At 40.3% G+C, this 25,917-nt stretch overlaps 3 protein-coding genes across 9 annotated transcripts in view; 2 read left to right on the top strand and 1 right to left on the bottom strand.

The window, feature by feature from the left end:
- NMNAT1 (nicotinamide nucleotide adenylyltransferase 1) lies at positions 1 to 9,220 on the bottom strand. Of its 4 annotated transcripts, none has more exons than XM_063354135.1 (5): positions 9,114 to 9,220; positions 5,518 to 5,689; positions 4,857 to 5,040; positions 4,021 to 4,166; positions 1 to 2,692 (listed from the first exon to the last, which is right to left on the bottom strand). In XM_063354135.1, exons 2-5 carry the CDS (start codon positions 5,636 to 5,638, stop codon positions 2,292 to 2,294), a joined length of 852 nt encoding a protein of 283 aa, XP_063210205.1. In that variant the 5' UTR covers positions 5,639 to 5,689; positions 9,114 to 9,220; the 3' UTR covers positions 1 to 2,291. The 4 variants fall into 4 exon arrangements, with proteins under 4 accessions (XP_063210205.1, XP_063210206.1, XP_063210207.1 ...); XM_063354136.1 differs by lacking the exon at positions 9,114 to 9,220 and adding an exon at positions 8,781 to 8,842; XM_063354137.1 differs by lacking the exon at positions 9,114 to 9,220 and adding an exon at positions 8,731 to 8,814.
- The window catches only part of LZIC (leucine zipper and CTNNBIP1 domain containing), a 19,748-nt gene continuing 2,717 nt past the window's right edge, over positions 8,887 to 25,917 (top strand). Inside the window, exons 1-8 of one of the 3 annotated variants that reach the window (XM_063354141.1) lie at positions 8,887 to 8,975; positions 9,803 to 9,943; positions 11,060 to 11,195; positions 12,258 to 12,356; positions 13,038 to 13,133; positions 14,881 to 14,962; positions 16,478 to 16,540; positions 21,731 to 22,143. In XM_063354141.1, the coding sequence (XP_063210211.1) occupies positions 9,843 to 9,943; positions 11,060 to 11,195; positions 12,258 to 12,356; positions 13,038 to 13,133; positions 14,881 to 14,962; positions 16,478 to 16,536 (573 nt within the window). In that variant the 5' untranslated portion in view covers positions 8,887 to 8,975; positions 9,803 to 9,842 and the 3' untranslated portion in view covers positions 16,537 to 16,540; positions 21,731 to 22,143. Of the gene's footprint in view, positions 8,976 to 9,802; positions 9,944 to 11,059; positions 11,196 to 12,257; positions 12,357 to 13,037; positions 13,134 to 14,880; positions 14,963 to 16,477; positions 16,890 to 21,730; positions 22,144 to 25,917 lie in introns of those variants that run through there. The other 2 variants (XM_063354140.1, XM_063354139.1) reach the window with 2 other exon arrangements.
- The window catches only part of CTNNBIP1 (catenin beta interacting protein 1), a 34,090-nt gene continuing 32,757 nt past the window's right edge, over positions 24,585 to 25,917 (top strand). The window contains exon 1 of one of the 2 annotated variants that reach the window (XM_063354143.1): positions 24,585 to 24,828. The gene's annotated coding sequence lies outside the window, so the exon portion shown is untranslated. The remainder of the gene's footprint in view (positions 24,829 to 25,917) is intronic. The other variant, XM_063354142.1, reaches the window with a different exon arrangement.

Genomic DNA, 25,917 nt, shown 5'->3' on the forward strand with positions numbered 1-25,917 from the left:
ATCAGATTTGGTTAATAACAAGATGACTAAAATTAGCATATTACATGCAATTGATTTTATTGAAAGACCCATCACACATAACTGCATTAAAACCCAGTGAAATATAACAGACCGAACCTTTATAAAACATCCTATTGACTTTGTAGTTTCTCTAGAATTTACACAAAGCGCACCAACACACACCAGCATCATTATTTAGAAGAATAAACCTAGACTTAAAGTGCAGTTTTACTCTGAAAGGTGGCCACATAAATAGGGTGCTTTCCCATTAGAAAGATCGGCTCTTGTTTATTCAGAAGCACACTGATTGACTTGAGCCCTGAAAATAAATCTTGCTTGCCCTCTATTCTTGTCAGTCATAAAGACAGACAGCGAGCAAAAAAGAAAAGTAGATCTTGTCCATCAGTAATAGTTATCTTCAATCAGTTATGGCAGTTTGATTGCTAAAGTGTCACAGGGGGTATAAATTATTCTTCGCTTTGGTACCTTTATTACTATTGATGATAAATGATGATAAAGCCTCATTATCAAAGGAACATGTAAGCTTGCCTGAGCTCTAGGGGAAAAAATGGCAGACTGAGCACATTTGATGTAGGAATCACCAACAAAAAAAAATAAGAATCCTTGATACTCTTTGTCACAGTGCAGTTACAGATGCACTTCTAAGTTGTGACTTGATTTTATTACAGTAATCTCATTGGCAATTCTCTGTAGACAGTCACCTTTACAGCCTGGAGCTAGTAGAACATGGATGTTCTAGTGTATTGTAATTGCAGAATTTTATGTGGGGCTCCAAGTTTGCTAGCTCCACTGCGCGTTACAGGTCTTCCCCAATGGTGTTTTAACTCCCCTGCTCGGTTTTATTCATATAAAAAAATATTAATATATTTTCATTGGCCCTGGGGACACCTGTGATGGTCTGTGTTTGGCTTCTGGCTTACAGACTCCCGCTAAGCTCCTAGGGAGGCCTACACCTCTGCCTCAGCTCTTTGGGGATCCCCTGCCCAGGGAAGGGGGATGACTGTCTGTCACAGTTATGATCCTGGAACATGTCCCTGGTTCTAGGCTTGCCCAACAAGAAACATTTAGGCTTCCTGCCCTGAGAGTCTTACATTCTGCTGGATTTGTTGATGTCAAAAATGTGAACAGAGTCATCTTGTGGAGATAGTATGAAAAAAGTTGACCCATTAGGTAGCATCTTGGAAACCTTGGCATTTTTAATAAGGCACATAATTCAAACACAAATGGGATGACAGCAAATAAAGGGAGGTAGAATTCTATCACTATGACGTTCACAGTGCCTCTCTAGTTTATATTCACATAATACAGACAATATGCTGTTAGATTCAAAACCAGATTTCTTCCAAAGAAAAACATTTCACTTTTGTACAGTCTTAATATCCTACCATTTCTTCTCAACTCGTTACAGAAAACAATTCTGGCTATATACATGTGGCTCAAATGTAAAAGCTCATTTATTATTTGAAATAAAGGGACAACTGTCTGAGAATCAGTGCAACGATACTATTATTAATTTCTATCCATTAAATCAATGGCTATAAACCAGTTTCTGAGGTAGGTCTGTCTGTCCACGAGAAACTGTGCAGAACTTAATGTACATCTCTGGAAACATGAGTGGAAAAGTAAAGCACAAGGCATTTCTGGGAGCAAACTGCATGATGGCAGATGAAAACCTAAGTATTTGAAAGGCAGGCAACTCAAAGCATGGTATATCTAGCACCACTTCAGCCAGGAGTAAATTTTTCCTTTTCAGGATAGATCTAAATAATTTCTTTGAAATGCACCACATGTTGGCAATTCTTTAAAAAATGAGTTATGTAGATTTATGATCAGTAAGTGGACCATTTTGAAATTAAATGGCTTTGTCTGTTAAGACACTATAAGTTAGTAAAAATATTTGTGTTGGTATTTTATAAATAGCAGTCAGAGCAGTCTGAGTTAAAACAAATCATAACATTTTCATTTTTTTTGTTTGTTAATTCTCACATGCAAGTGTGAATTCTTGTGCTTAGTTCACTGCACTGTGAAAAAATGTTTAAATGTGAAAATGTTATTGATGGGTTTAAAAAAAATTGTGTAGGTCCAGTTATTGAGTGCACCAAACCTCAACAGCAACTACATATGTACTAAAGCCACAGAATTAGCCCACTGTTTACTTAAAAAACAAACAAACAAACAAACCCAAAAAGCCAACCCCCAAAAAACACATTTTCCTGTACTGAACTGTAGGTTTTTTCATAGCAGAAAGTAAGTTAATTGTATAGTGCCTGTTAGTTCTTGGAATCACTTGCATGTTTCTGTAAAGGAGCCAAGACAACCCCAGCATTCCTGTCTTCACTTTCTGGACTATAGAGATTATTTTTTTCTATGTATGCTTGAACTACATCAGGTACTAGGTAACGAATGCTCTGGCCCCTCCGCAGTGCTCTCCTAATCTTGGTGGAGGAGATGTCATTTGTGATCCATTCTTCCACAAGGTGAATGTTATTCTTATGTCTCCACAAAATATCAGATTCATAGATGAATTTCTGAACGCTGCTTCCAGCCCTACTGATGCATACAAGGCCATAATTTTTCACAATTTCAGTGATGTCCTCCAACTTCCACAGATTGGGGATCCCAAAAGATTCCAGCATGTCACTTCCACAAAGCAGTTTAACCTGTGGGACGCCTTAAAAAGAAAAACAAGTGAGGCACAGGGCTTGGTTTAGGTGACCAGATTTTAACTAACTTGATGGGGACATGTAATTTCTAGGCTAAGTCTCTGTAACTTTGGTTAAGATAGACAATGGAATTAAATAGAAAAAGATTCAGAGCATAAAATTTATAATTAGTAGTCTCAATACAGGATTTTTTCTGAAAAAAGGTTATGGGAGTCCCTTTGTTCAAAAGGACTGGAAAATAAACTCTGATGTGCTTATTTAGCCTTGGGGTGAATAAAACACTGTGAAAATTAAAGTAAAAGAAAATATAGAGAAAATTTCAGAATAGCTAAGTATGCTGTAATGCTGTTAAAACTTCATGTAACATTCCATAGAGTTACAGAAGAGGAGCTAGCTTTTACGGGACAGGGGCCAGATGGGATTATGTAAAAGGAACAAAATATGCCCAAAACCCACCAAACTCCAGACTGTGTGACTTGACTTCAGGGGGCTCTCTTCCATACTACGTACTATAGGGAATCTAGAGAAGCATGTGGATAGAAACCACCTTAAAGTAATGAAAGCAAAATTGAGAGTGCTACAGATTTGCAGTTTCCAGCAGTGTCACAGGGTAGTAGTCAGTGTCATAAATGTAATAAAACACCTGTCAACACAATATGAAAAAAGCCTGCCTGATGCTGTTTGTCTCTTCTTTGAATAAATTTACTTTACAGCACTATCAATTAAACAGTGGAATTTGGAGAGGTTCAAGGGAAGAAGTCAGGTAAAAGTCAAGATTTGCTAATATAAAGGATTAAGATGGTCATTATGCAAGGCCATCCAAATTCTATATGAATACATATAATTGTACATGTTAAGCTAAAGAACTAACATTAAGCTCTAAAAGCAGTAAGCAAAATAAATGCTACCGAAAATTACAAAGCCAAGCTACACATGCTGTATGTTTTAAATTACAATTTTAAATGATCCTGTGCCCAGATACATTTTGAATTTCAGGACTTAATCCTGTTCTTTCTTCCACCAGCAATTTACAATATGATCCAAAATTTCCAGCTGTAACTACAGTATACCAAAGTTCCGTAGGTAAAATGGATAGCTCAGATCTGTTTCAGTTCAAATTTCTATTATCTTGAGTGTTTTTCATGTCTGTCCTCTGTATGTTATCCTTACAGCTGTCTTGTTAGAAAATCTACTGCTTTATGCTGTGGGAGCTCAGAGAATAAACTTATTCAGTGAAATCAGAACCAAGAACTAGCATCAAAAAAAGTTACTCATCAGCAGCATTCCCTTGAAATTGCAAGTATTGTTAAGCATTTAATTTGCAAACAGACTTAACTTTTTATATCTGGACTCTGATTTTTCTTTTTAACTGGATCATGCCTATTTGGTTCCTGTTTCCTCTTCCGTCCTGGCTTTGTTAAAGGTATAGCATTCTGCAGACTATTAGTGGCATCAGGAGATAAGAGCTTTTGATGATGGTACCTGTAAAACAGATGTATTTTAGGTATTTTAAAGATGTAGGAGAATATAGGGAAGAGTATGGCCTACTACATAATCTTTCACCACCTTCTCCTGCAGTACTTTCCTAGACAATCCATCCAAGAATTGATCTGCTGGAACAGGGACTTTTGAGAACTGAGTCATAAAATTGTCAAAGTGCAAAGATTTCAAAGCAACAAGATTGTTTTTTTTCTTTTTTAATAAAAATCCATCTTAAAAAGAAGAACCTCAGTGAAGTAGCAGTGACTGAAAGAGTAAAAAACTTATAACTTTAAAAAAAAAGATACTCCTTCAGACAATTCTCATGCCAGCCCTGAAATACACAAATGGGCAGCATAGCACAATCAGAGTCAAATGAGGGAAGTTGGTGTAGCATGTGTCTAACCTATTCTAGTCTCTTGTCCTTCCTCAGGAGTGCCTTTTCAGCACAAAAACTGAATAAAGCCTAAGAAACAATATATCTTAAAAATTATTCACAGGCTCATTTTTTGTACGTTTAGGACTAATGGTGCAATCTTTCATTTACAATGCTTATATAAATGGAATAGACTTCGCTGAGTCTATTCATATGATTTGAGATTAGCCTGCTATTATTCTAACTTGTTAGAACTAACACTATTCCTTATCCTTTTATAGATTATTGAGACTTTTTAGGGTTTGGCTGAAGAATACCTTAAAACTTTTAGTGTTTCCAACCACTCACTCTGGCTGCTTTCCCAATCATCAACTTCCACCCAATCCGAGTTTTTTGTAGCTAATTTTGCCATAGTTACTCGGTGAGTCGCACTGATCAGACCCTTCTTCTTATACGCATCACCTACTGGTGAAATGATTCCTTTGATTACTTTGTATTTTCCTGTGGAAAAACACATTGCACAAGAACATGAAAAGGGGTTGAGCAGATGTTACTTCCACTGTATTGTGTTAAAATTATTACGTAACCATTATTCACTGCAATCTCTAAGAACACCAATGCCAGCTCTGATAGCCAGCCCAGTGGAAAAGTACGGTACGCTTCTGCCATTGCGCAAAGCAGCACATTTAAAGATTTAGTGAGATATATTAGAAAGATATATTTCTATAAACTATAAAACTCATGCTTTAGCTCATTAAAATTAGTAATAAATAACACATATGTAAGACTATTCTCTCATGTATTGGCCCTACGTGATTTTGTATGATACCTACAGACATTCTAGCTTCAATATCTAATTAGAATTTCCAAAAATATCTGTCAGTGTCAAACAGGCATTCGTATACACAAAATATTCACCTTAACATTTAAGTGTCTAGTTATCAGAGCTGTTTTGAGTGATATAAATTACCATCCTACCTGTTTCATGAAAGTAGTCCTTAGCCAGCTCAAACAGCCTTAGATGCATGTTGGTGATGGGGTTGAAGGACCCACAGGCCAGCAGTACCACTTCAGTCTTGTCAGGATCTTCCATAGCCATTCCTCGCAGCTACAGAGCCAAGTGGAGAACGTTGGTGCTAGTTACCAGCCGCTACAAGAAGAGACGAAATTAAAAAATAGTTATTCTCACTTATTTGTGCTGTCAATAAGCAGATTTCAAGATCATATTGAACACTGTATTTTCCTTCCATCAATATCTGGCCTCTGATTATTCATGTAATACTGCATTATCCGATTTTTAAGAGATTAAGACCACCACCTCCAGTTCTTTCTGGTTATCCCTGAAGAGAGGTACAATGCAAGGAGCTGAGACAACCATGGCATTACGTTGCAGAAAGGAGAATAATTCTTCTGTGGGGCTTCAGAAATGAAGGATGTAGAGAAGAGTGAGCGTGCTAGGAAGAAGACAGATAAGTGAGCCCAAATTTGCCTTGCTTATGTATTATCATAGCAGCTGCCATTCCCTCCTAAATGCAAGAGGAAACATCTTTAAAAATTAAATCACTGAAAATAGGCTCTTGCCTAAAGAGAGGACAGCGTTTTGCCCACTATTAAGAAAAGCAGCTCATGCAGAAAAAATTCATGAGGAAAGATTATTTGTTGTGATTGCAGGACAAACTTTATTAGAACTTTGCAGGTTTTTTTAGGATTCCAACACCATCAACTGCCAAGAGACACATCTGCAGGGAACTTCCTTACAAGTAACCTCCCTACTTCTAGTGCTTTCAGGGGCGAATAGAACATCCTATGACAGTTCCCAGTGCAGCCACTCCAAACTGCAGTGAGTCTTTTCAGCAAAATCTGCAGAACTAACATTATATTGTATTAAATTCTGGAGGAAAGGAGCATTAACATTTTTCATTCGGGATTTATTTACATTTTACATACTCTTGGTATGTGGGAAGAGAGTGCTATGGACTGAACATGAAAACAACCTATCTACTTTGTGTTGCAGAAAGTAAGTGGTATGTGTACCAGTGGCACAGATGATAGAAGAATAGCGCATTAAAAAAAGTTTAGTGAAAGCTGCAAGTAAGTACCAGGGTTTTTTTCCCTTTTTTAAAATACAACAGCACTGTTACAATTTTGAACCTCAGTTTCAGAAAGCTGCTTAAAAATTGGTAAAAATAAGGAAATTTCACTACTTGTCTTTTCCAACACTACATGGATTTTGGCTTCTCAGTGTTCTTTTCTTTCATGAGAACATTCTGGCTTGCCAAGATGGTTTCCCCTAGCCTGGCCCTGAACAAACGAAAACTGGAATATGTTATGGGCCGTTCTCCTGCCTTTGCTGTTTGTGAAATGTGCGAGACATCTGTGTTGAGCGCTGAAGAGTCTGCCATTGTTTCTACAGCAACATCCCTGCCCCCCCAAACTCCCCCAAGGTCACCCACACGTTGCTTCTCCTTTAGAAAGAAGCTGAGTGATGTTGGCAGCTGAAACACCATAGCAGCTAAATCTCATAATGGCTACGATGTACCAACATCAAATAGCCCTTGAATAAAAGGAAGTCTCGCACGGCTTCACATTTCGCAAGTGTTGGTACTTTTCTGTGCTTTCAAGAGTTTCACAAACTTTTACAATATTCTTTATTACTGCAGAGTAGTTCAGCATTGAAGGGTTTGGTGTCACTGGGACTGCAGTCTCCACAGGGGAATCGCTAGCAGAGTTCCCATGGGAACCGGCAGGGAAAGGAGTTACACCGCCCTTTGTAATGCATAAAGCCCTACTTTCTAAAGAAAGTGACTCATGCTGCAAATTTGAAAAGGATTAATTTTCTCCTTTAAAAAAAAAAAAAAGCAACGGCAAAAATAATAGAAAATTTTGAGATGAAAATATATAGTGCCTTTTCCGGAGTTGGTCAAATGTCCTTTTGCATGTTGCTACCTGAATTTACAGTCTTCAGAAACAGGCAATTACTGTATCATAAACTCACCTTGTAGTGCTTCATATCTGTGTAGAAACTGAGAATATAAATGTAATTCAACGGTTTGCACATACCCTCAGTCTCCTAATTTGCATTGCCATCCTCTGTCTAGCACTGTTTTCATAGAAAACAGCTGCACATTGATGTGGAGAGCAGAGGAAACAACAGAAGTACCATCCCATGATTACTCTCGCTGTTACGGCACCCTTGGAACCAGCCCCACGCTGTCAGGGCTGGGATCCGCTTGGCAGGAACTGACCTCCACAGAGCTCCGGCTTTTGGGGGAAAGCGATGCAATTTGCACACCCCAGGAGAGAAAAAGAAGAGTAGGTTCCAGCAATGATTAAAGCCTGGCTGCTGCCTGAGCTGTATCTGGAACTATGCCTATTCTTATTGTATAGTGACATGCGTAGTTTTGATGAACTATGTATAATTTGGCACTGCTGACACAACTCTTAATTATTGCAGTTTGACCACAAAATGCAAATGGGCAGTCCAGCTCCCACTATCCAGAGGTGAGAGAGACCCGTATCCAGGTAAGTGCTCAGTTTCACAAAACTGAGAACAGTCTTAAAATAATCAATGCTCTCTTATGGCAGATACTAAACGAAATATTAGTAAAACCTCCCTGCCGAGACTTAAGAAGGGGAACGAAAGTAAAATGGCCTTCACTCCGATTTTCCGTAAGTGTGGAACATCATGGATCATTTTCCCTTCTCCTTCAGAAGGAAAAATGAAGTGCCCTGTGATGTGCCCCTTATGTAGGTGCCCATATATAGTCTCATCATGCTTATACATGACCTTACCAATATTTAGCATGAACTAATTGCAGTGCTGCTGGTGCTTTGCTGGACTGGACACGTATTTGCACTAAAAACCATCAAAGTACGTCAGCAGTAGGATTTGGGATGGTTCTGATCATCAACCTGCCAGCTTCTACAGGGTGTGCTTGGGTCAATCTCATTTATATTTCAGAGGTAAATATTTATTAAGCGCGCTTATATACCTGCAGCATATAAACATCACTAAGTATTAAGCTTGCGGTGCACAGGCTGTCGCTGGAAGCTCTAGCGCGCCGAGCACTCCCAGTTTCGGTCCCTCTCCCCGACCCGCTCCCCACAGCTCCACGCCGCCAGAGACCTGCACGGTGCGGCACCCCAACCTGCGGGGCGCAGGAGCGAGGCGCAGCCCACCGAGCCCCCCACCTCGCCTCCGCGGGCCCCGCCGCCGCCCCGGGCCGCCCCGCCGCGCTTACCACCCGGGGCCGCGCTGCCAGCGCCGCGATGAGAGGCCGCACTGGGCAGGGCGGTGCCGGCGCGCTCTCATTGGCCCGGGCGCGGCGCCGGCGCGCTCTCATTGGCCCCGGCGCGCCGGAAGCGGTGCTAGTGGGAAGTGGTCCGCTCTCTCCCTCAGTTCGCTCTGTGCTCGGGCTCGCCGCGGCCTGTCTCAGGTGAGGCGGCGGGGGGGCCCGGACGGCGCGGCTGGCAGGGCCGAGATGGGCCCGGGCGGCTGGCGGGGCCGAGGTGGGCGGCGAGGGTGGCCTCGGCCTCCTTCCTGTGCGTGCAGGAGCTGGTCTGAGCGGGCTCACCTCCGCGAAGTAGGAAAAACCCGTCCGGAGCCCCGTCCTCGGGGATGGGCAGGGCTCGGACAGTGCCCGAGTTCCTTCTCGCTTCTCCTCCCCGGCGCCCCTGGTCGCGCTTCTCTCTGGCACCTTCCCACGGGGGAGGGTCGCCTTGTTTTTGCAGTCTTCCGGCTGCGGGAGCTGTTGGCCCTAGTGTAGACCTTGGAAGGTGCTGGTGCGTGGCCTAGGGATGGATATCCCATGGATCGGCTGTCTGCTCCTATCGATACCCAAGGAAGCACCAACTGCTTCCAGAGTGCTATAGTTTTCTGCAGCTAATGATTCTAAGGTGTTTGCATGCTTCAGACACCTGCATCCGGGTTGTTGTCTCTGAAATAGTTTCCCAAAGGGTAGTTGGAGAGTGGAATCTGTTGTTTTGTATAGCAGGACACGAATATTTCTGTAATTGCTGCTTGGTTTCAGACTTGTTTGTGTTTATGCGCTGTGGCTGTTTGAGTTATTGCCTTGGTGAATTGCCTCTTGCTACAAAGAGAGCAGTCCTGTAGACCCAGCCTAACACTTCTGTATTTCACTCTCCAAGTGTTTTGGTTAGACATTCAGGTATCAAGATATCGCATAGTTTTCTTGGTACTTGGAGCACTTAAAAATAAATTTTGAGTTGTTGATACACAACAATAAAACGTTCTTTGTCCTAGGAGTGTCATGTAACATCTTACAGTTACGTGCAAAAAGAAAATGGCTTCAAGAGGAACAACGGAGACCAGTAAACTAAAACAAAACTTGGAAGAGCAGTTGGATAGATTAATGCAACAGCTTCAAGATCTGGAGGAATGCAGGTAATAAAAATAGATGCTTTCATCTTATATAGTTATATTTTTCTTAACTGGTTGGCAGAAGAAAGTGATACCTTTCAAAAATCTTGTGGGGTTTTTTGCTTTATTTTGTGTTGCTGTGGCTTTATATTTTTAAACTAGATAGGATGTTTGTATTGGGTAGTAAAAATTATTTTAAAACCCCTTTCTTTTTATTAAGATCATTCTATTTATATTTTCTTGAGGAAAATGCGGGCAGAAATACTCGTTACTCTCTTTGAAATTTGATATTTCAGTGTGACTCTTTAACTTTTAATGTCTGTTCACAGAACTCAGTTTTCATATGTTTTTTTTTTAATAGCAGTTAGCAAATAGCTTTTGTGTCTGTTTTGTTTTGTCTTAGGGATGTTGAGGTTTATATTTTTGTATATTTGTCTAACATTTTCATGTGACTTGTTTTATGTGATTTTGTGTTACGTTTTTTGTGGGCTAATAAAATTTGAGATAGACTGAATTACCAAGGAAAAGTGATGTTTTTTTTCTTTTTTGGTACTTGCACTTAAACAGCCTGTGTGTTTTTTAGATACTTTCTCTGAGTATAATTCTAACTTGTCCCCGCAGTACTTCCCCCCCCCCCCCCCCCCAAGAACAGTTATAACTGCTAAGAGTTAGTAGGGCCATTCTTTGAATTAGGCAAGGTGTAAATAGCAGGATCAGTTATACCTGAGTAACTTGATGGGTTTTGCATAATGAGATGGGATTTTCAGATAACTTGATTTACCATAGCTTTGAACAAGACAATCTCACTGCATATTTTTGCCGAGATCCAAAATACACTTTTAAATACTGTACCAAGTGCTGAGTATCTCATAGTTGTCAGGGCCTTTTTAATACAAAGTGACTTCATACAAACACCGCAAGTGCATGGGTGTCTAGGAGATGGTGCAAAATCAAGAAAACTGTATATGCATTAGCTAAATAACAGCAAAGAGGACTAGAGGAGAATGGGCTGAAGTGATGTGAATGTTTTCATTGCTATCCGAGGAAGCGTGCTTCATGATATTCCCTGATGTCCTTTCTCCTTCATTATGTCTCAGGTTTAGTCGTATGAATTAATGTGTCTTGTTGGGTTCTCTTTAGAGAGGAGCTAGATGCAGATGAGTATGAAGAGACCAAAAAAGAAACTCTAGAACAGCTGAGTGAGATCAATGACTCACTGAAGAAGATTATGTCTGGAGATATGACTTTGGTGGACGAGCTCAGCGGGATGCAACTGGTAAGAATGATGTGTTACTAAAAATAGTTCACATTCTACCTGGACTCAGCGAAACAGAAAATAGATACAAGTGGTTCATAGTAATTTTTAGACAGGCATGTGTGAAAGCTAGATCTATGTATCTGTTATTTTTATTATTTAATATATGTCTACACATAGAAACTTGGTTAAGTCTCTTCATTTTAAAAGGGAAAAAAAAAAGGCTGAAGAATTATAACCAAAACACTGTAGGAAAAAAATGGGAAATTGCAGGGACTAAATAGATCAGATCCTTAATATTAGAAAATAATATAAATCAATACAAATTAATATAAAAGGTGTGAGGGAGAATCCAGGACAATATATATTGTGAGAAGTAAAGTTCATGCCTGTTTTTTAGAAAGCATAACGATAGCATTTCAGAGATTTGTATCAGTCCAAATGAAAAGGCTGTAGGAGTGACTGTAACTTTAAGTTATTCTAGTGAATTGGTCTTTTTTTTATGCTGACTTCCAAACTTTTGATCTATTTTCTCTCTTTTTCAGATATTTAGTTACAGCATTATTTGTTCCCTCTGAGCCATGTGTTTTAGTGTTTTGTTTCCAAAAGATCATGATTTGTCCAAACATAACTGTGGTGAAATTGAATTATATAGTTTTGATGTTCTGTAGAGGATTTTGAGTTACAGTAGACTTGCCTCATTTACATTCTGCTTACCCTTAGAAGAGCTGTAATCATCAGTGTGGGCATTAAAGCTGCTGAAGATAGCATAGCACGTCCACTTGTGATGCGCAAATATCGGGAAGATGTTGGAAATTATTAGAAATTAAGACCTGGACTGTAATGAAAAGTTTCACAGCTCTTTCTCAGTGTAGTTGCACTTACCAGTGGACTTCTCAAGCCCTGCATAAAGGTCATACGTTTTTTTGATCTCACTTTCATGGTAATGCAAAAAAAGAAAAGCCGTCCTTGTCAAACAATGCAGAGGACACTAATGATGCTTTCCAGCTTTTTTAATCATGTCATGCAGCTGTACCTTGTGACTGCTATTAGTTCTGGTCATACTTGCTCTTTTCCTTGTAGGCAATACAAGCAGCCATCAGTCAAGCGTTTAAAACTCCAGAAGTAATTAGAATGTTTGCAAAGAAGCAACCAAGGCAATTGAGGACAAGGCTGGCAGAGGTGAAGGCTTCTGTTTTACTGTAAAAACTGTTTATTTGAGCTAGACTGCTTTAAATATGTAATAATTGCAAGAAGAGCACCAAGTATATTAGAAACCTTAGTGGCAGCATCATAAGGAGATAGAGAAGGTCTCTTTCAGAATTTGTTCAGTTTTAAATGTTCATTGAGATAATGGGGACAATAATATGTATTTCTTGAAATGTTTCTATCTTGCTGCTTCAAAAGAAAAATGTGATTAACAGATAGTGAACTGAGTATAATGGCAAATAGAAAATGTAAAGAGTATGCATTTGTAATTGTATTGAGGGACTGGAGAGTGCACTCAGTGTTTCAGAGATCTAGACTGAACTTGAGATCCAGATAAAGTGAAATGAATTGTGATTCCTCCATGTATCAGTGATGTGTGAATCCGTAATTTTGAATGAATAGCAGCCTTCAATTAAAAGAGATTCAAGTTTGCAGAAATCAAGAATGCTAAGGTTAGGTGCAAAGAGCATTTGCAGAATGTTCAGAAAAACTTCGTGGCCATCTTTTAAATTATGGGTAGCCTTACTTCCAGGGGTACCATGCTTACTGATGATATTTCTAGGCTGTTGCATTCCTCATGCTGTTGTGCTGAGTGAAACCAAGTGAAACTAATGGGAAAGCATACATATTGATTTATTTCCCCCCGATATACAGATGGACCGAGACTTAATAGTTGGGAAGTTGGGACGCGACCTGTACACACAGCAGAAAGTGGAAATCCTGACTGCCCTCAGAAAGCTTGGTGAGAAGGTAAGGTGTTGGTATGATGGTTAGGTGAAAAGAAATGTCTATCTATATATTGAAGAGGAGTTTGAAATCATTAAAATAAGAAATTACAACTTTTGTTTATGAGCAAATGATAAAATATGGCTTGTTTTTATAGTATGTGAATGTCCTTCCATTTGAATGCCAAGCTTTTTGAAGCACTCACTACTGAACATATATCAAATAGTATTGTGCATTTATATAAGGCTGTTTCTACTTTAAAAGGCTTTCTTTGGTGGTCATATGAATGAAGCACATATAAGCTGATACAAGCTGATGATATTTATAAAAGCTACAAAACAAATCTTTTACAGGTTAACCTATCACCTGGCAGGAACTATCTAAGACTTTTGATGCTTTTGACATACATGGAGCTTTACTGACTTTTGTATTGGTGATAATAACTACCTCTTAGTGTAAGGTAAATAACTTGGAGAGATGAATGATAAACTGATTGTTTCCTCAATGAGTACATCAGTGGCAGAACAATCCCTGTTTTTTTACCACTAGAGGGAGGAAGACAAGTTATTTCTTTTTGTTGATAATATGTGAGGAAAGTGGGTTGCTGTGTGTCTCTGTACTTAAGCTTTCTTAGGAAAAGATCAAGTGCAGTACTTAAAGGAGCTGCATTCTGGGTAGATGATACTAGCAAATGCTTTCCCTCAGAATATTTTTATTGCTTGACTGTCCAGAAAAAAAATATTTTGGAAATAGGTTAAAAGGTAAGTTAAGATTGTGAACTGACTGCATGAAGATACCTAATCCTCCTGGCATGAGTTCCTTGGTTCACTTCAGATAAGCCACTTCCCCATGCTTTGGCATAGCCTCTTTATCTTTTAAAATGATCAGTAACCTACTTTACAGAGGACTTGCTAGGGTAATGGTTTCACATCTGGTCTGAATGTGAAAAATGATGGTAATTATTACACTTTTGTCTGCACAATACCGCAAAATGTTAAGTAGTTAGATGCTTGCTTGCAAAGGCAGGTAACTAATACTTTTTCTCTCATTCCAACATCATTCTGAATGTCTGTACCTGATTTGTATATTTTTAATAAATAAACTATCACAAACACTGTGGTCAGTTTGACACATTTATGTGTTGCTTTAACAAGAATGTATGTCTGAGGCAACTTAAATGAGGAAGTTTTAACTTAGAATATCCGAACCTTCCAAATGTAGGTTACTATTTCATTGTTGTAAATATTTTATGGGTCTCTGTCAGAAGGCATCAGAGCATACATAAATGTAAAATGTACATGTGGAAATATCACTTTAAAGGAAGAGAACCATTTCTAGGTCATTAACTCTAAACATGGTCAAAGCTGGTAGTACTTTTCCTCAGTAGATGATATGAAGCGAGCTCGTTACTGTATTGACCACGTGACAAAAAGCAGTTTATATCCTTTGCATAGCTTTTGGTACAGTGGTACAGCGTGACCTCTTCATCAAAAATTGTCCTGGAGGTCAGCTTGAAACTTAGTGATGCACATAGAGGCATGTGGGATATACTGTCCTCTCTGGGCTGACAGACACCACTGAGGAAAAAATTCAGTGGTAGAGTGAATAGCTTGCATTTTTACTTTGGCTTTTAATATGTTAGATAACACTGCCACTTAAACTGCAAATTGACAATCACTGTAATCTGTTGTAGTTCATGTAGATGCCTGCGTAGACGGTGGGAAATACAGTTAAGGTACCCAATTCACAGTTATGGCCTTTTTTGATTTAGCTCACTGCAGATGATGAGATGTTCTTGTCAGCAAATGCAGGTACAGTCCTGAGCCAGTTTGAGAGAGTCTCCACTGACCTTGGTAAGTTTTCATTCTCAAAACTTCCAATTTCTTTGCCTCGTTGAACACTGATTAATAGAAATACCTGTGATTCCCCTATGAAAGAGAAAATATGAATGAAAGATTCACGCCATTAAATTGTGATATACGCTTTTCTATTTTATTAACAATGAAACTCTGATACACTAACCATGAAGAAAAAGTATCGCAGCAAATAAATCTGGTGCCAAATGCCCATAAAACGCCAAGTGTTGCCCATAATCAGAGAATTGTCTAGGTTGGAAGGGACCTATCGGATAGCGTCCAACCATCAGCCTCACACTGCCAAAAATGCTGAAGGCTTGAATGGTCTGTCTCAAGCAGAGATACCACTCTTACAGTTAAACACAGATCTTTTTTGCATTAATGACTCTCTTCTGAAGAGCCTTTTCCTCTGCTTGATGCAGGGAATTTGGCAATTATTGGCACATTGTCAAAATACAGCCTTAAAGCACTTGCTCTTCTTGCCATGCATGTCATAACTCCAATCGTATTGACAAGACCAAAAGTTCAATTATAATATGCATTAAATAGGCATAGCAGTTCATTCTAGCATTACAGTTAGAACTGTGATGAAAGAACTGTGAATGACAGGAACGTGCCAGACTAGGTCAGGGTACAGATAAACTGTCTCTGTGACCTACCTTTCAGTACGCCTCTTCCTGAGAGTGTAAGCAAGGTGAAAACCTTTTGTTCAAAAGGGTACTTCATTAGAAGTTCTCTAGGTGTGTGGTGGGTTGACCTTGGCTGGCACCAGGTGCCCACCAGGCTGCTCTCTCATCCCCCCTCCTCAGCAGAACAGGGGGAGAATACAAAATGAAAAAATCATGGGTTGAGATAAAGCCAGTTTATTAAAGAAAAGCAAAGGCCGTGCAGACAAGTGGAGGAAAACAGAAAGATTTATTCTCTACTTCCCATCAGCAGGCAATGACCAGCCATTTCCTGGGAAGCAGGGCCTCAATATATGTAGCAGTTAATTCGGAAGACAAATGCCTTAACAAATCCCCCGACCTCCTCCTTTCTCTTGGCTTTTATTGCTGAGCCTGGTGTCGTATGTTATGGACCATCTCTCTGGTCAGTTCAGGTCAGCTATCCTGGCTATGTCCCCTCCCAGCCTCTTGCCCACCCCAGGCCTACTGGCCTTTGGGGGCGAGACAGCCTTGATGCTACTCCAGCACTGCTCAGCGGTAGCCAAACCATTGGTGCTTTATCAACACCATTCTAGTTACAAATACAAAGCAGGGCACTAGGAGAGCTGCTGTGGGGAAAGTTAACTCCATCCCAGCCAGGCTAAACACAATGTGGCTGATTTCAGACCTGTCAAGCCAGTATATCTCCTTTTTTCTTTTTTTTATATTAAATTAAGTCAGGTGTTCAAGTTCTCAAAAAGTAGTTTTGATTTCTCTTGATCTCAAATGTTTTACTTGATTTAAATTGTATATAAGGAAAGTCACAATTGCTGCTAATACTTACTGAAAATGTTTTTTCTTCTCATAGGATCAGGAGACAAAGTCTTTGCTCTAGCAAGTTTTGAAGTAGAAAAGGCAAAACAATGAAGAGGTGCGTGAGGCTTGTGTCTCTCCGGTTATCAGCAGCATTGGACTCCTGTCATATTGCATTTGGTTTTTTCTATTTTTAACATGTTGGAAAAAAAAGAAAAGCAAAACAAAAGCACCCAAACCTTAAACCTTTTGAGTTCTTAACCAGAAGATATGGAGTAAACAGCCTTAAGTGCACTTTGGAACCTTGCTGTCTGTACCCCTTAGTAGCATAAGCTCTGAGGCTGAACACTAAGTGGTACTCTAAAAACAAAAGCATGGTATGATTGTCTTTGGAAAGAATCGGCTATTCTGAACTTTTCTGAAGGTGTACTTCTCTAACTATTAAAATGTAATCTTTTTGCATGTGGTTTTAGCAAGGCGATCTTTTTCAGGAGCAGTCCTAATGAGCGAATGGTTTTTAGGGTGGTTCTTCCAAGTTGCTCTCAAGTTATCTTAATTTTTGTTTGGACTCCCTATGGAGTAGTTTTTACTAGGAATGTGTAGAGGCTTTGGAAAAACTGACATAGTTTATTTGAAATGCCATCTTTCTACAAACTGTTTGCAGAAGTACCAAAATGAGACTGTACTCTGATCGCTGGCCCTGAGCTGCGTGTTTGCTGTGCACATGAATGAGCGCCATTGTGTCCTAGCCTTGACTGACAAACAATGGAAGCCCTGTAGGGAGGCTTCTGGAGTAATTTAACCTTGTGTATTGAAATGACAGAGAATTGCTAGGAAATGGCAATGAGAAGCCCTTTCTGTGACCTCTTACTTCAGGTCTGGGTGTATAACTACATGCTACCGTTATTTCCCAGTATTGCTCAGACAGCATGAAATAGCTTGCAAGTAGAAATGAGTTTTAAAAGGGGGAGGAAAGCTCTTGTTATGTGATCGGTGCAAGTGTTGCTCAGTGTATTTATCAGCTGGTCGTGCTGTGGAGAGGGGAGGGTCTGTGCCTCCACAGAGAAGCTGCAATCCTGCATAATCTCTGCGTAGGAGGGTTTAAAATCTCATATTGTTGAGTTTTTACCTCTGAGTGTGAAGAAACTACTTGGGACTCTAGATGTGTTTAACTTCCTGATAAACTATTTTTTGTAAAATCAACATTGGGGATCTTGTTCTTAAAAGTACTGGCAGCTTCACACTTTCAGTACTTGTTAGCACTTTGACTGACCTGGTTGGAAGCCTATACTCCACTAAGAATTTTTGCAGCTTGAGAAATGTGCATTTCAGGTCTGCTCTACTCTTGGTATAAACTCAGGCGCTGATCTAATGATTTTGGCAACTCAAGGCATTTCTTAATTGAATTTTATACCTGTTCCTTTTTTATTTTACCATTAGCTAGAGAAAAGGGTATGGATAGAAACCCAAAACACTTCTGTGGTCATCTTAGCTGTTAATAATTGTATCTTTTTCCTCAGAAAGAACAGAAGAAGAGCTTGGTGTTTCCTTATGAGTGTTTCTTTGTCTGGAATTAGAAGCAGTAAATCATAAGTTCTTTAACACAATGTAGATGTATCTATTCAAACACAATGTAGATGTATCTATTCAGCTTACAGCTTCTAGTGGTAAAAAAAAAAAGTAACTTCATGCTAACAAAAGTAATTTCCCTCTGTATCTGTGCAAAAGGGTTCAAACATAAGACAGTTTGGGGTCCTTTGGACTATATGTTTTAGCAGGGAGTTAACACTTCCTTTCTTTGGAGAGCTTCAGAAGTGGAGGAAGTGTTAGAAATTTCATTGGCAAAAGGAGTGTTTGCCTGTGAGCGTGTTGACGTGCTATTATTATCTGGCGCCCCTCAGAGAAAGTGTAACTTGCCACTCACGGATCCAGTCACTTCCCCTTCCCATAAGGTGGGGCAGAAATGGACCAAAAGAAGAAAGCTGCCATTTTGCTGCTTAAACTCCACAAATTATCTGGTTTTTTTCTAAGTGATAAATTTATTTTTCTTTAAATGAGAGCGAAGTACAATAACCAAATGCCACAGTGGTTGATGTTAACTCTCCAGCAAATGACATTAAAAAGAGGTTAAACAGAGATCTCTACCTATATTGCTAAGGTGGTAGGTGTAGCTGGTTTTACTGATTGGGTATTTTTTGACAACATGTCTTATTTAAGTTCTAGGCATGTTTCTGAACTGATCTGTAAAATGTGATAACTGCCATCACAGTAAGTCTTTTGCTGGAGAGAAAAGGATGGTGATAATACTGGAAAGATCAGAAGAATTCCTAGGGAAAAAGTGATCTGCTTCCATCTTGTTAGTGCTTTGAATTATAAAAATCAAGAAATACGTATACTGAAAGGATGATACTGAATTGTTTTAGAACTAGTAATTGTTTATAAACTAGCTTTTAAACCGAAATGCATAGTTTCAGTTACAGTTTATGGTGGCATGTCTGTTTTTCGCAATAGTGGAGTTGGATCTGCATTTGTCAGCAGTGAAGGTGACCCACCGTTGTGAGTCATCCTGTGTGTAATGGAGTAGAACATCCATGTTTTACCTGTCAAATATATCTTAGGCTTTTATAGCTAAACTTGAGCTTCAGTGAGAACTACCATTAAACTGAGTGAGTGGAGCGGAAAGAGTCTTAAATTTAGACAGCCTATTGCAGTGTTAATCTCAGTGTCGCATAGTAGTTGCTTAGAAACTAAGTGGGTAGCATAGACTATAAACAGAAAATTAACATGATCAATTGTAATTTAGATTGCACTTATAGGGCATAAATACCCTATAAATGAGCAAGTTCGTCTAATTGTAAGCTAGGACTAGAGTAAACTAGAAAATGTGGTTTTTTTAGAATGTATTTTTGATATCCTTCTGAAATCTTGTATTTTAGAAATGAAAGGATATACAGTATAGACAGCATAATTTATGTTTTTCACTGATGGAAAATTTTTCTCTTTTTTTTTAAGCTTTTATTTAGATGGGATCTTTTGTCCATTATATCAGAACTATTTTCCTGTCTGGGGCGGTATTATGTTCTGTGACAAAGGCTGATTGCAGCTTTATAGCTGAGAGCAACTTACTAAAAGACGTTAATAGGCAGTCTAAAATTATTGAAAACAAAACAGTCCATGGGGACTGTAGCTGCCGCCTTTTCCTTTCTGCTCATTACTCGTGCTAAGTAACTCTTCTCCCCCTACACCCCTCAACCTGCTTGCAGCATTAGTATGTAAATTAAATCTCTCAGCACTACCACAGATTGCATTACGTTTACAGTATGGTAATATGGAAATGTTTTTCCTTGTAGTTTTTGAGGTGTACGTTTCCAGGAGAAACTTTTTTTTAATTGATTTGGAATATGTCACGATTTTCTCAAAACTTCTGTACTGTCGGCAGTAGTAAAATTCCTCTTAAATTGATCCTTGATAGAATATCTTTTTAACCTTGCACTGCTCCTGCTCTTGAAAAGATCTATTGTGATTTAGATCGACAAAGATGAGATTGAGATCAATGACCAATATTATTCCAAGATTCAGCGTGTCAGGCCAGACTTCCCTTCTCAAAAGTTGTGAAGGGTGAGAAAGTAGCTCTAACCCAGTGACTGGATATGCCTTGGCTATAAATGTAACTTCACAAGGAAGCTCTTGCCAATATGAAGGTGTTTCATATGTTGACCCTAGCAAATAGTTATTCAAGTAACCTACTTGAAGTGGTTAGGTTAATTTTCAGAGGCATACTAAGTTAATTGGTGTGCTGTGCTAAATATTTTGCCAAATAATCCTGAGATGTACTTCCAGTAGTATCTGCAGGGGCTGGAAAAAAAGTCCCTAATCTATTTATTACAATAATCCTTTGCTCAAATAAAAGCTGGTAACAAAAGAACAGCTCTTAAATGAAAGCATTGTTTTGTGGCTTAACATACAAGCTTGTGATGTTTGAGTTCCATCCCTGGTTCGGCATTAGGCCCAGGCGGATCACTTATTTTCTACACATCTTTCTCTCCAGGAGTAAAATACAGATTATGATACTTGACTATCGAGTGCTATGAAGTTGTTATTGATCATACATTGCTTTGAAGATTAAAAGTGCTTTGTTTTTTGTTTATCATTTTACTTCTGAAATAAGAATTGTTAAGTGCAGTAGCTTTAAACACATCAGCAAACTTGCCCAGAGTTCTTTTTGGCCATATGTAACCTCCCTTTTTTAATCTTCTTTCTCTATTGGGTGAATCTAGTCATTGTACTGATCTAAAAGAAAAAGTATTAGAGAGAAAATAGAAACTTCAAATGCTCTGTCTCTCTCTTCTGTCTTTGTCTGCTTGTATTATTTCCCTTCTTTGATCTTGAATGGAAAAGTAGCAAGTTTCTCTGTCTTAAAGGAAAAATACAAGATTTATTAAGAGATCCCTTAGTTTATTATGTTACCTGTCCTGTTAAAATCAAATTAATTTTGATAGAGAATTCTGTATTAATGATACCCGACTGACCAGGCATTTAAAGCTGTGTCATTAGTGACTGGAATGGTAGGCAAGTTAAAAATATATCCATTTGGGTTTGTTTCCATTATGGCCATTCCCTTCCTATATAAGGACAAATATAATTTTTACATTATAAAGAGATAAGTCATCCTGCAGTCATTTTTTCATTTCCCCACTTCCATCATTTAAAAATTATCCTCACTGAGTTCTGGGGAAGTCTTTTCTATTAGGGAAGTAAGCTTTTATTTCAATTCTGTCATTTTAGCTACCCATAAGAGAGGAATAGGGAGTGCTTGTACTGGAGTTTTTCTTTAGGAGTCATGGAAAATGTGACACCTTGCCTTGCTATGAGGTTGTAGGGGAGTTTTTTTAACTTTTAACTTAACAGGATTTTTATGCCTGTGAGGCAGAGGTGAGAATCACTGGACTTTAATGTTGCCCAAGATTTGTCTCCCATAACTTTTAAACATCCAGGCTTCCCACCTCAGTCAAGTGGGAGCTGCTGATGTTCAGAGCATCTGAAAAGGTAGCCTAAAGTATCTGGCACTATCTGACAGGATAAATAAAAATGTTTCAGAATAAGTAGTCTCTAAAATAAGGTCTTAAAAGAGGAAATACAGACATAAGGTTAGTGGATATAGCTATTTGTAAGGCATTGCTGTATCATGCACTGAAAGGTCTACTGTAATTTAGCACACTAGTATGTTAATGATATATTTAATAGCAGATTTCTTTTTAAAACAAGTTCTAATCACTAATATCTTTTTTTTATCTTGCTATCATAATAGTTTGCTGCTTGATAATGTTTAGGATCATGTTTTCAACATGCCTCCAAAAATGGGTCGGTAATAATCTCAGATGTACTGAAAACCATCAGGCAGAACCACCTGCACATCCTGTGGACAGAAGTGTTGATGTCTAGGTAAATAGCTTTTCTTTTGATTGTCCAGTTAATATCCCTGTAAGGTGGAGATAGAAATTAAGTTCTGTAATGTTGTCGTAAAAGAGTGTGTTTTGCAACTTTGTAAATACCAAATTTAATCTGGGAACACTTCTGGTTTTGAATAAAATATGCAGCCGAGAAGGTTTCTTACCATACAAGCTAAATCTGGATTAACAAAAAAAAGATTGTCGTAGCCTTTTTTACATTAAAGGGCCTTTTTGTTCATCCCTCAAAAATATCTCTGCATATCTCCTCGCTGCAGTCTGTAGAAACATTAAATATTGCAACTGAGGCAGCTGAACTATTTCTTTAATTTTCTAGTATAGTCTCTCTCATCCATGCAAGTTGTGGTCACCACTAGTCATGGAAATGTCGACTGACTGTTGTGAGCCTACATCATTTACTAGAGTGTCCCCAGTGTGCAAAGAGCTGATTGGTTAAACTGCATTTAATTGTCAGGAAACACTGTACTGTTTCCGCATCAGAGCGTGATTTTGATGGATTGGAATTGTCAGACTGAAGTCTGAAATATAAAAGATTACCAAAAGAAGAAAGATTCCACACTCAAAAACAATTCCCTCATTTGGGTACCACACACATCTTTGAGGGGAACAGAGTTTTCATTATTGTTGCATGTGGTTAAATCAGCTGGGTAATGAAAGCAGGTCTTGTGTGTGCAGATGCTGCTGGAAGCCCCTAATGAGAGGGAGATGCCAACAAATACAGAGGGACTTAGAGGGTGGAAGCAGCTGTACTGTGAAGGAATCCTAAATGAATTTCAGAGCTGATTAAGAAAGAATTGGAGATCAGAGAAGGACAGGGTGAATTGAGAGAATTTTTCTAAGTCAATCAGGGATTCGGAGAAGGTTTCATGAAGCGTTGGCTTACTAGGACAAACAGCAGCTTCGTGAAACAGAAGAGATTAGAAGCTACCAAAAGAAAAATCCATTTAATCTGTTAGATTTTTATAAAATAATATCCAATCTTTATACAATACTTGCCCAGAGTTATTAGAAAGGCTTAACCTTTAGATAATTACACTTCCTAACATTCCCGGCTGATGATAAGCTGTATTATGCCCATTTTGCAGTTGGGGCAAGTGGGGTGACAATTGGTAAGGTAACAGATTCTTTTTGTTTTCTTTGTGAAGGTCTGTGCGTTCCCATGAGACACTGACAATATTGCACTAAATCTGCTGCGGAGCTAGGAGTTAAGAGGTCTCGTGAGCATCTGTCGTGTCTTATGATGATAGAAGTGACTACTGTCATGGCAAGAGAGCACCTTGCTTGATAGTTAAATATCTTGGTAAGCTTGATAGTGACAAACTAAGGTGGGGCAGAAGCTGATTTAGACTCACTGTTCCAAGCAAATCTAAAATTCTCCAAGGGTGGAGGAAGCATTATAGTATCTCTCTGCTAAAACCCTTTCTAAAGAAATGCAGGGTGTTAAATCGCTGCTATGTAAGATTGCGTTGTGCTGTTGTACAGTCACCCAGCGAAACTAGGAGAGCTAGACAGTAGTCATAAAATGGTGTTTTGCCCATGATGTTATCAGTAAGAGAACTCATACTATTGCAAAGATGCAAATGATGGCTTAATTATATGCTCCTACCAGCATAAGATGCTTTTAGATCTTTCCTTCAGACTCATGTACTGTGCTAATTAACAGTAATCCAACTGGCGGATCCCAGAGCAATGCTTCTGCATATTTTTTTCAGCTTACGCTGGAGCTCTTATGTTCTTTTCTTAAATAATTAATAATCATTAGTGCCTGCTGTGCTGTGGGTATGTGCTAGTGATCTCAGATCCCAGCATATTTGCACCATTCCTGTTGCTGTCAGCAGCCTGGGCTTGCTCGTTGTGGAGACTTTCATGTTAAGACCTTCATTAACTGGCAGTGGGGTATGGATTTCAGTGCCAGTGGGCTTTGATGTCATTAAGTAGCAAGCTGTTAAAGGAAGTGCCACCTATTTCATTACTGTGACTATTTTCATCCAATTAAGTTAAATACCGAGTAGAAAACAGATGCATTTTACTGAACAACGCTTAGTGCACGAAGCATTTTTTTATCTTTAGGAGTTTTATAGTTACCTTGCAGATCCCCTAATGCACATTACAGGTACGGAGCCTGGTGGGAAACCAAAATGCAGATGAGTGGTGGAGCAGGGATGAACCTTTGGTTTCTGCTGCTGCTTCTTTTTTTTTTTTTTAATCATTAATGTCTCTGAGTTCACTGTGGTTTTGCTCTGCCTCATTCTGTCTAGGGGGAGGATTACTTTATTTTTGAGTGCTTGGATGACCAAGTGGATATTCATTCTAGTTGGAGGTTCTCATATTAGCTGAGTTCAGCTGTGTTGAGTTTTGTGGTGTCTTTAACTCAGCATAGTGCTACTGAAAAGCAGACTCGTAACCTGTTTTAAAATTATTGTGATTTATCCGGAGAACTTGTGACCCTCAGCCTCGCCCTGCTGAACTGAGGGAACTCGGGGGGATGCTCCCCACTACGGCCTTTCAGCAGTTGTTCCTTCAGGCGAGCTGACAGCTGACCCCAGGGCCCGCCGTGCTCCCCGCACGGCCCCGTTTTACGCAGCACGCCTTTCCCACTCCGCCCCCGACGGGGCTCTCCCGGGGCCCCGCCTCGCCCTGCCCCTCGGTGGCTCGGCCCCGCCCCTTCCCCGCTTCGGCCCGCCCCGCGGCGGCCTGGCCCCGCCCCTTCCTGCCGGCCGGCGCTCGGGTGGTGCCTGCGGCGCCGCCGCTGCCCTGGGCGGCGGGAGGCGGCGGGTCCCTCCCCCGGAGCCGCCCCGGCACCTCCCTCCTCCCGCCCTGAGTCACGACGGAGGAGGCGGCCGCTTCGCTCCGCTCGGCTCCTCACGGTTCCGATCGACCCGCCCGGCCGCCGCCCGTTGCCGCAGGACCGCCGGGGCCGCCCCGGCCCCGCACGCAGGTGAGCGCGGCCGCCCTTTGTGCGCGGCGCCCGGCCCCGAACAAAGGCGCTCCCCCCCCCCACCCACGGGGCCGGGCCGCCGTTCCGCCGGCCCCGGGCCTCCACGCCTCTCCTCCGCCGGCTCCCGCGCCCCTTCCCTGGCCACGGCCACCCTCTCCGCGGGGCGCGGCGGCGGCCGAGGGCGCCGGCAGGCCGTGGGCCCCGCGGCACAGGTACGGGAGGTGCCTTTTTTAATTTTCTGGCATCATCTCTTATGTCATGTGGCACCCTGTTTGGCGGCGGCGGTGTCCCACCCCAGCAATGGCCGCATTTTTTGCGGCAGGTGAAGTCATTCCCACGTAAAGGCGTCGGGAGGGCAGGTGTCGCGACAGCAGGCGATAGAACACAACATCTGGACGGGCCGGCTCCGGGCAGCCCCGGGTTGTCTCACAAAAAGTGTGTGGTGCCGCCAGGCGCCCGGCCTTCGGTGTCCGACGCTGGTCACCCGCGTGGGAAAAATGCCTCTTGGCCGGTATTTAATAGAGGGGGAGGTAATTTCTATATTGGCTAAAAATTGTGTTTCTAGAGCATGTGAAGCAGCACTCCATAACTTTCCACTTAGTGTACAGATAGACAGTATTTGTTGGTACACAGTAGTTCTGTATCTCTCGGAAAGGTACATGAGAGAATTAACAGCATCATTTCCCAAATCAGAATACATCGCTACTCCAGAGAGCAGATGAGAGATGATACTAGTTTGCACTTAACATCCAGATGTGCTTTGTCAGGGTATATTTGCTTTTCAGACTTGCATTTGCCTTCTCTTCAAGAAAAGACTATTTTGCTCTGTTGTATATCATCTTTTATTTGACCGTTCCTCATCTTGGCACATTGAACAAATTAAGCTTTGATGCTCTGCGAGATGAGAGCAAGACATTCTGCAGATGTGGTGGTTTAAAAAGAAAAACCAACCACCAAACTCCAAAAAAAAAACCAACAGACATTGGAGGCAAGTTAGGTATTCTGATAGGCAAGTTCAGTTTTCTGATCTGAGTTGGCCCCAGTATGGTGATAGGCATGTCTGTTGAGTGTTTTACAAACATAAAATTT

Source organism: Chroicocephalus ridibundus, chromosome 16, assembly GCF_963924245.1.
Source record: "Chroicocephalus ridibundus chromosome 16, bChrRid1.1, whole genome shotgun sequence".
Taxonomy (NCBI): domain Eukaryota; kingdom Metazoa; phylum Chordata; class Aves; order Charadriiformes; family Laridae; genus Chroicocephalus; species Chroicocephalus ridibundus.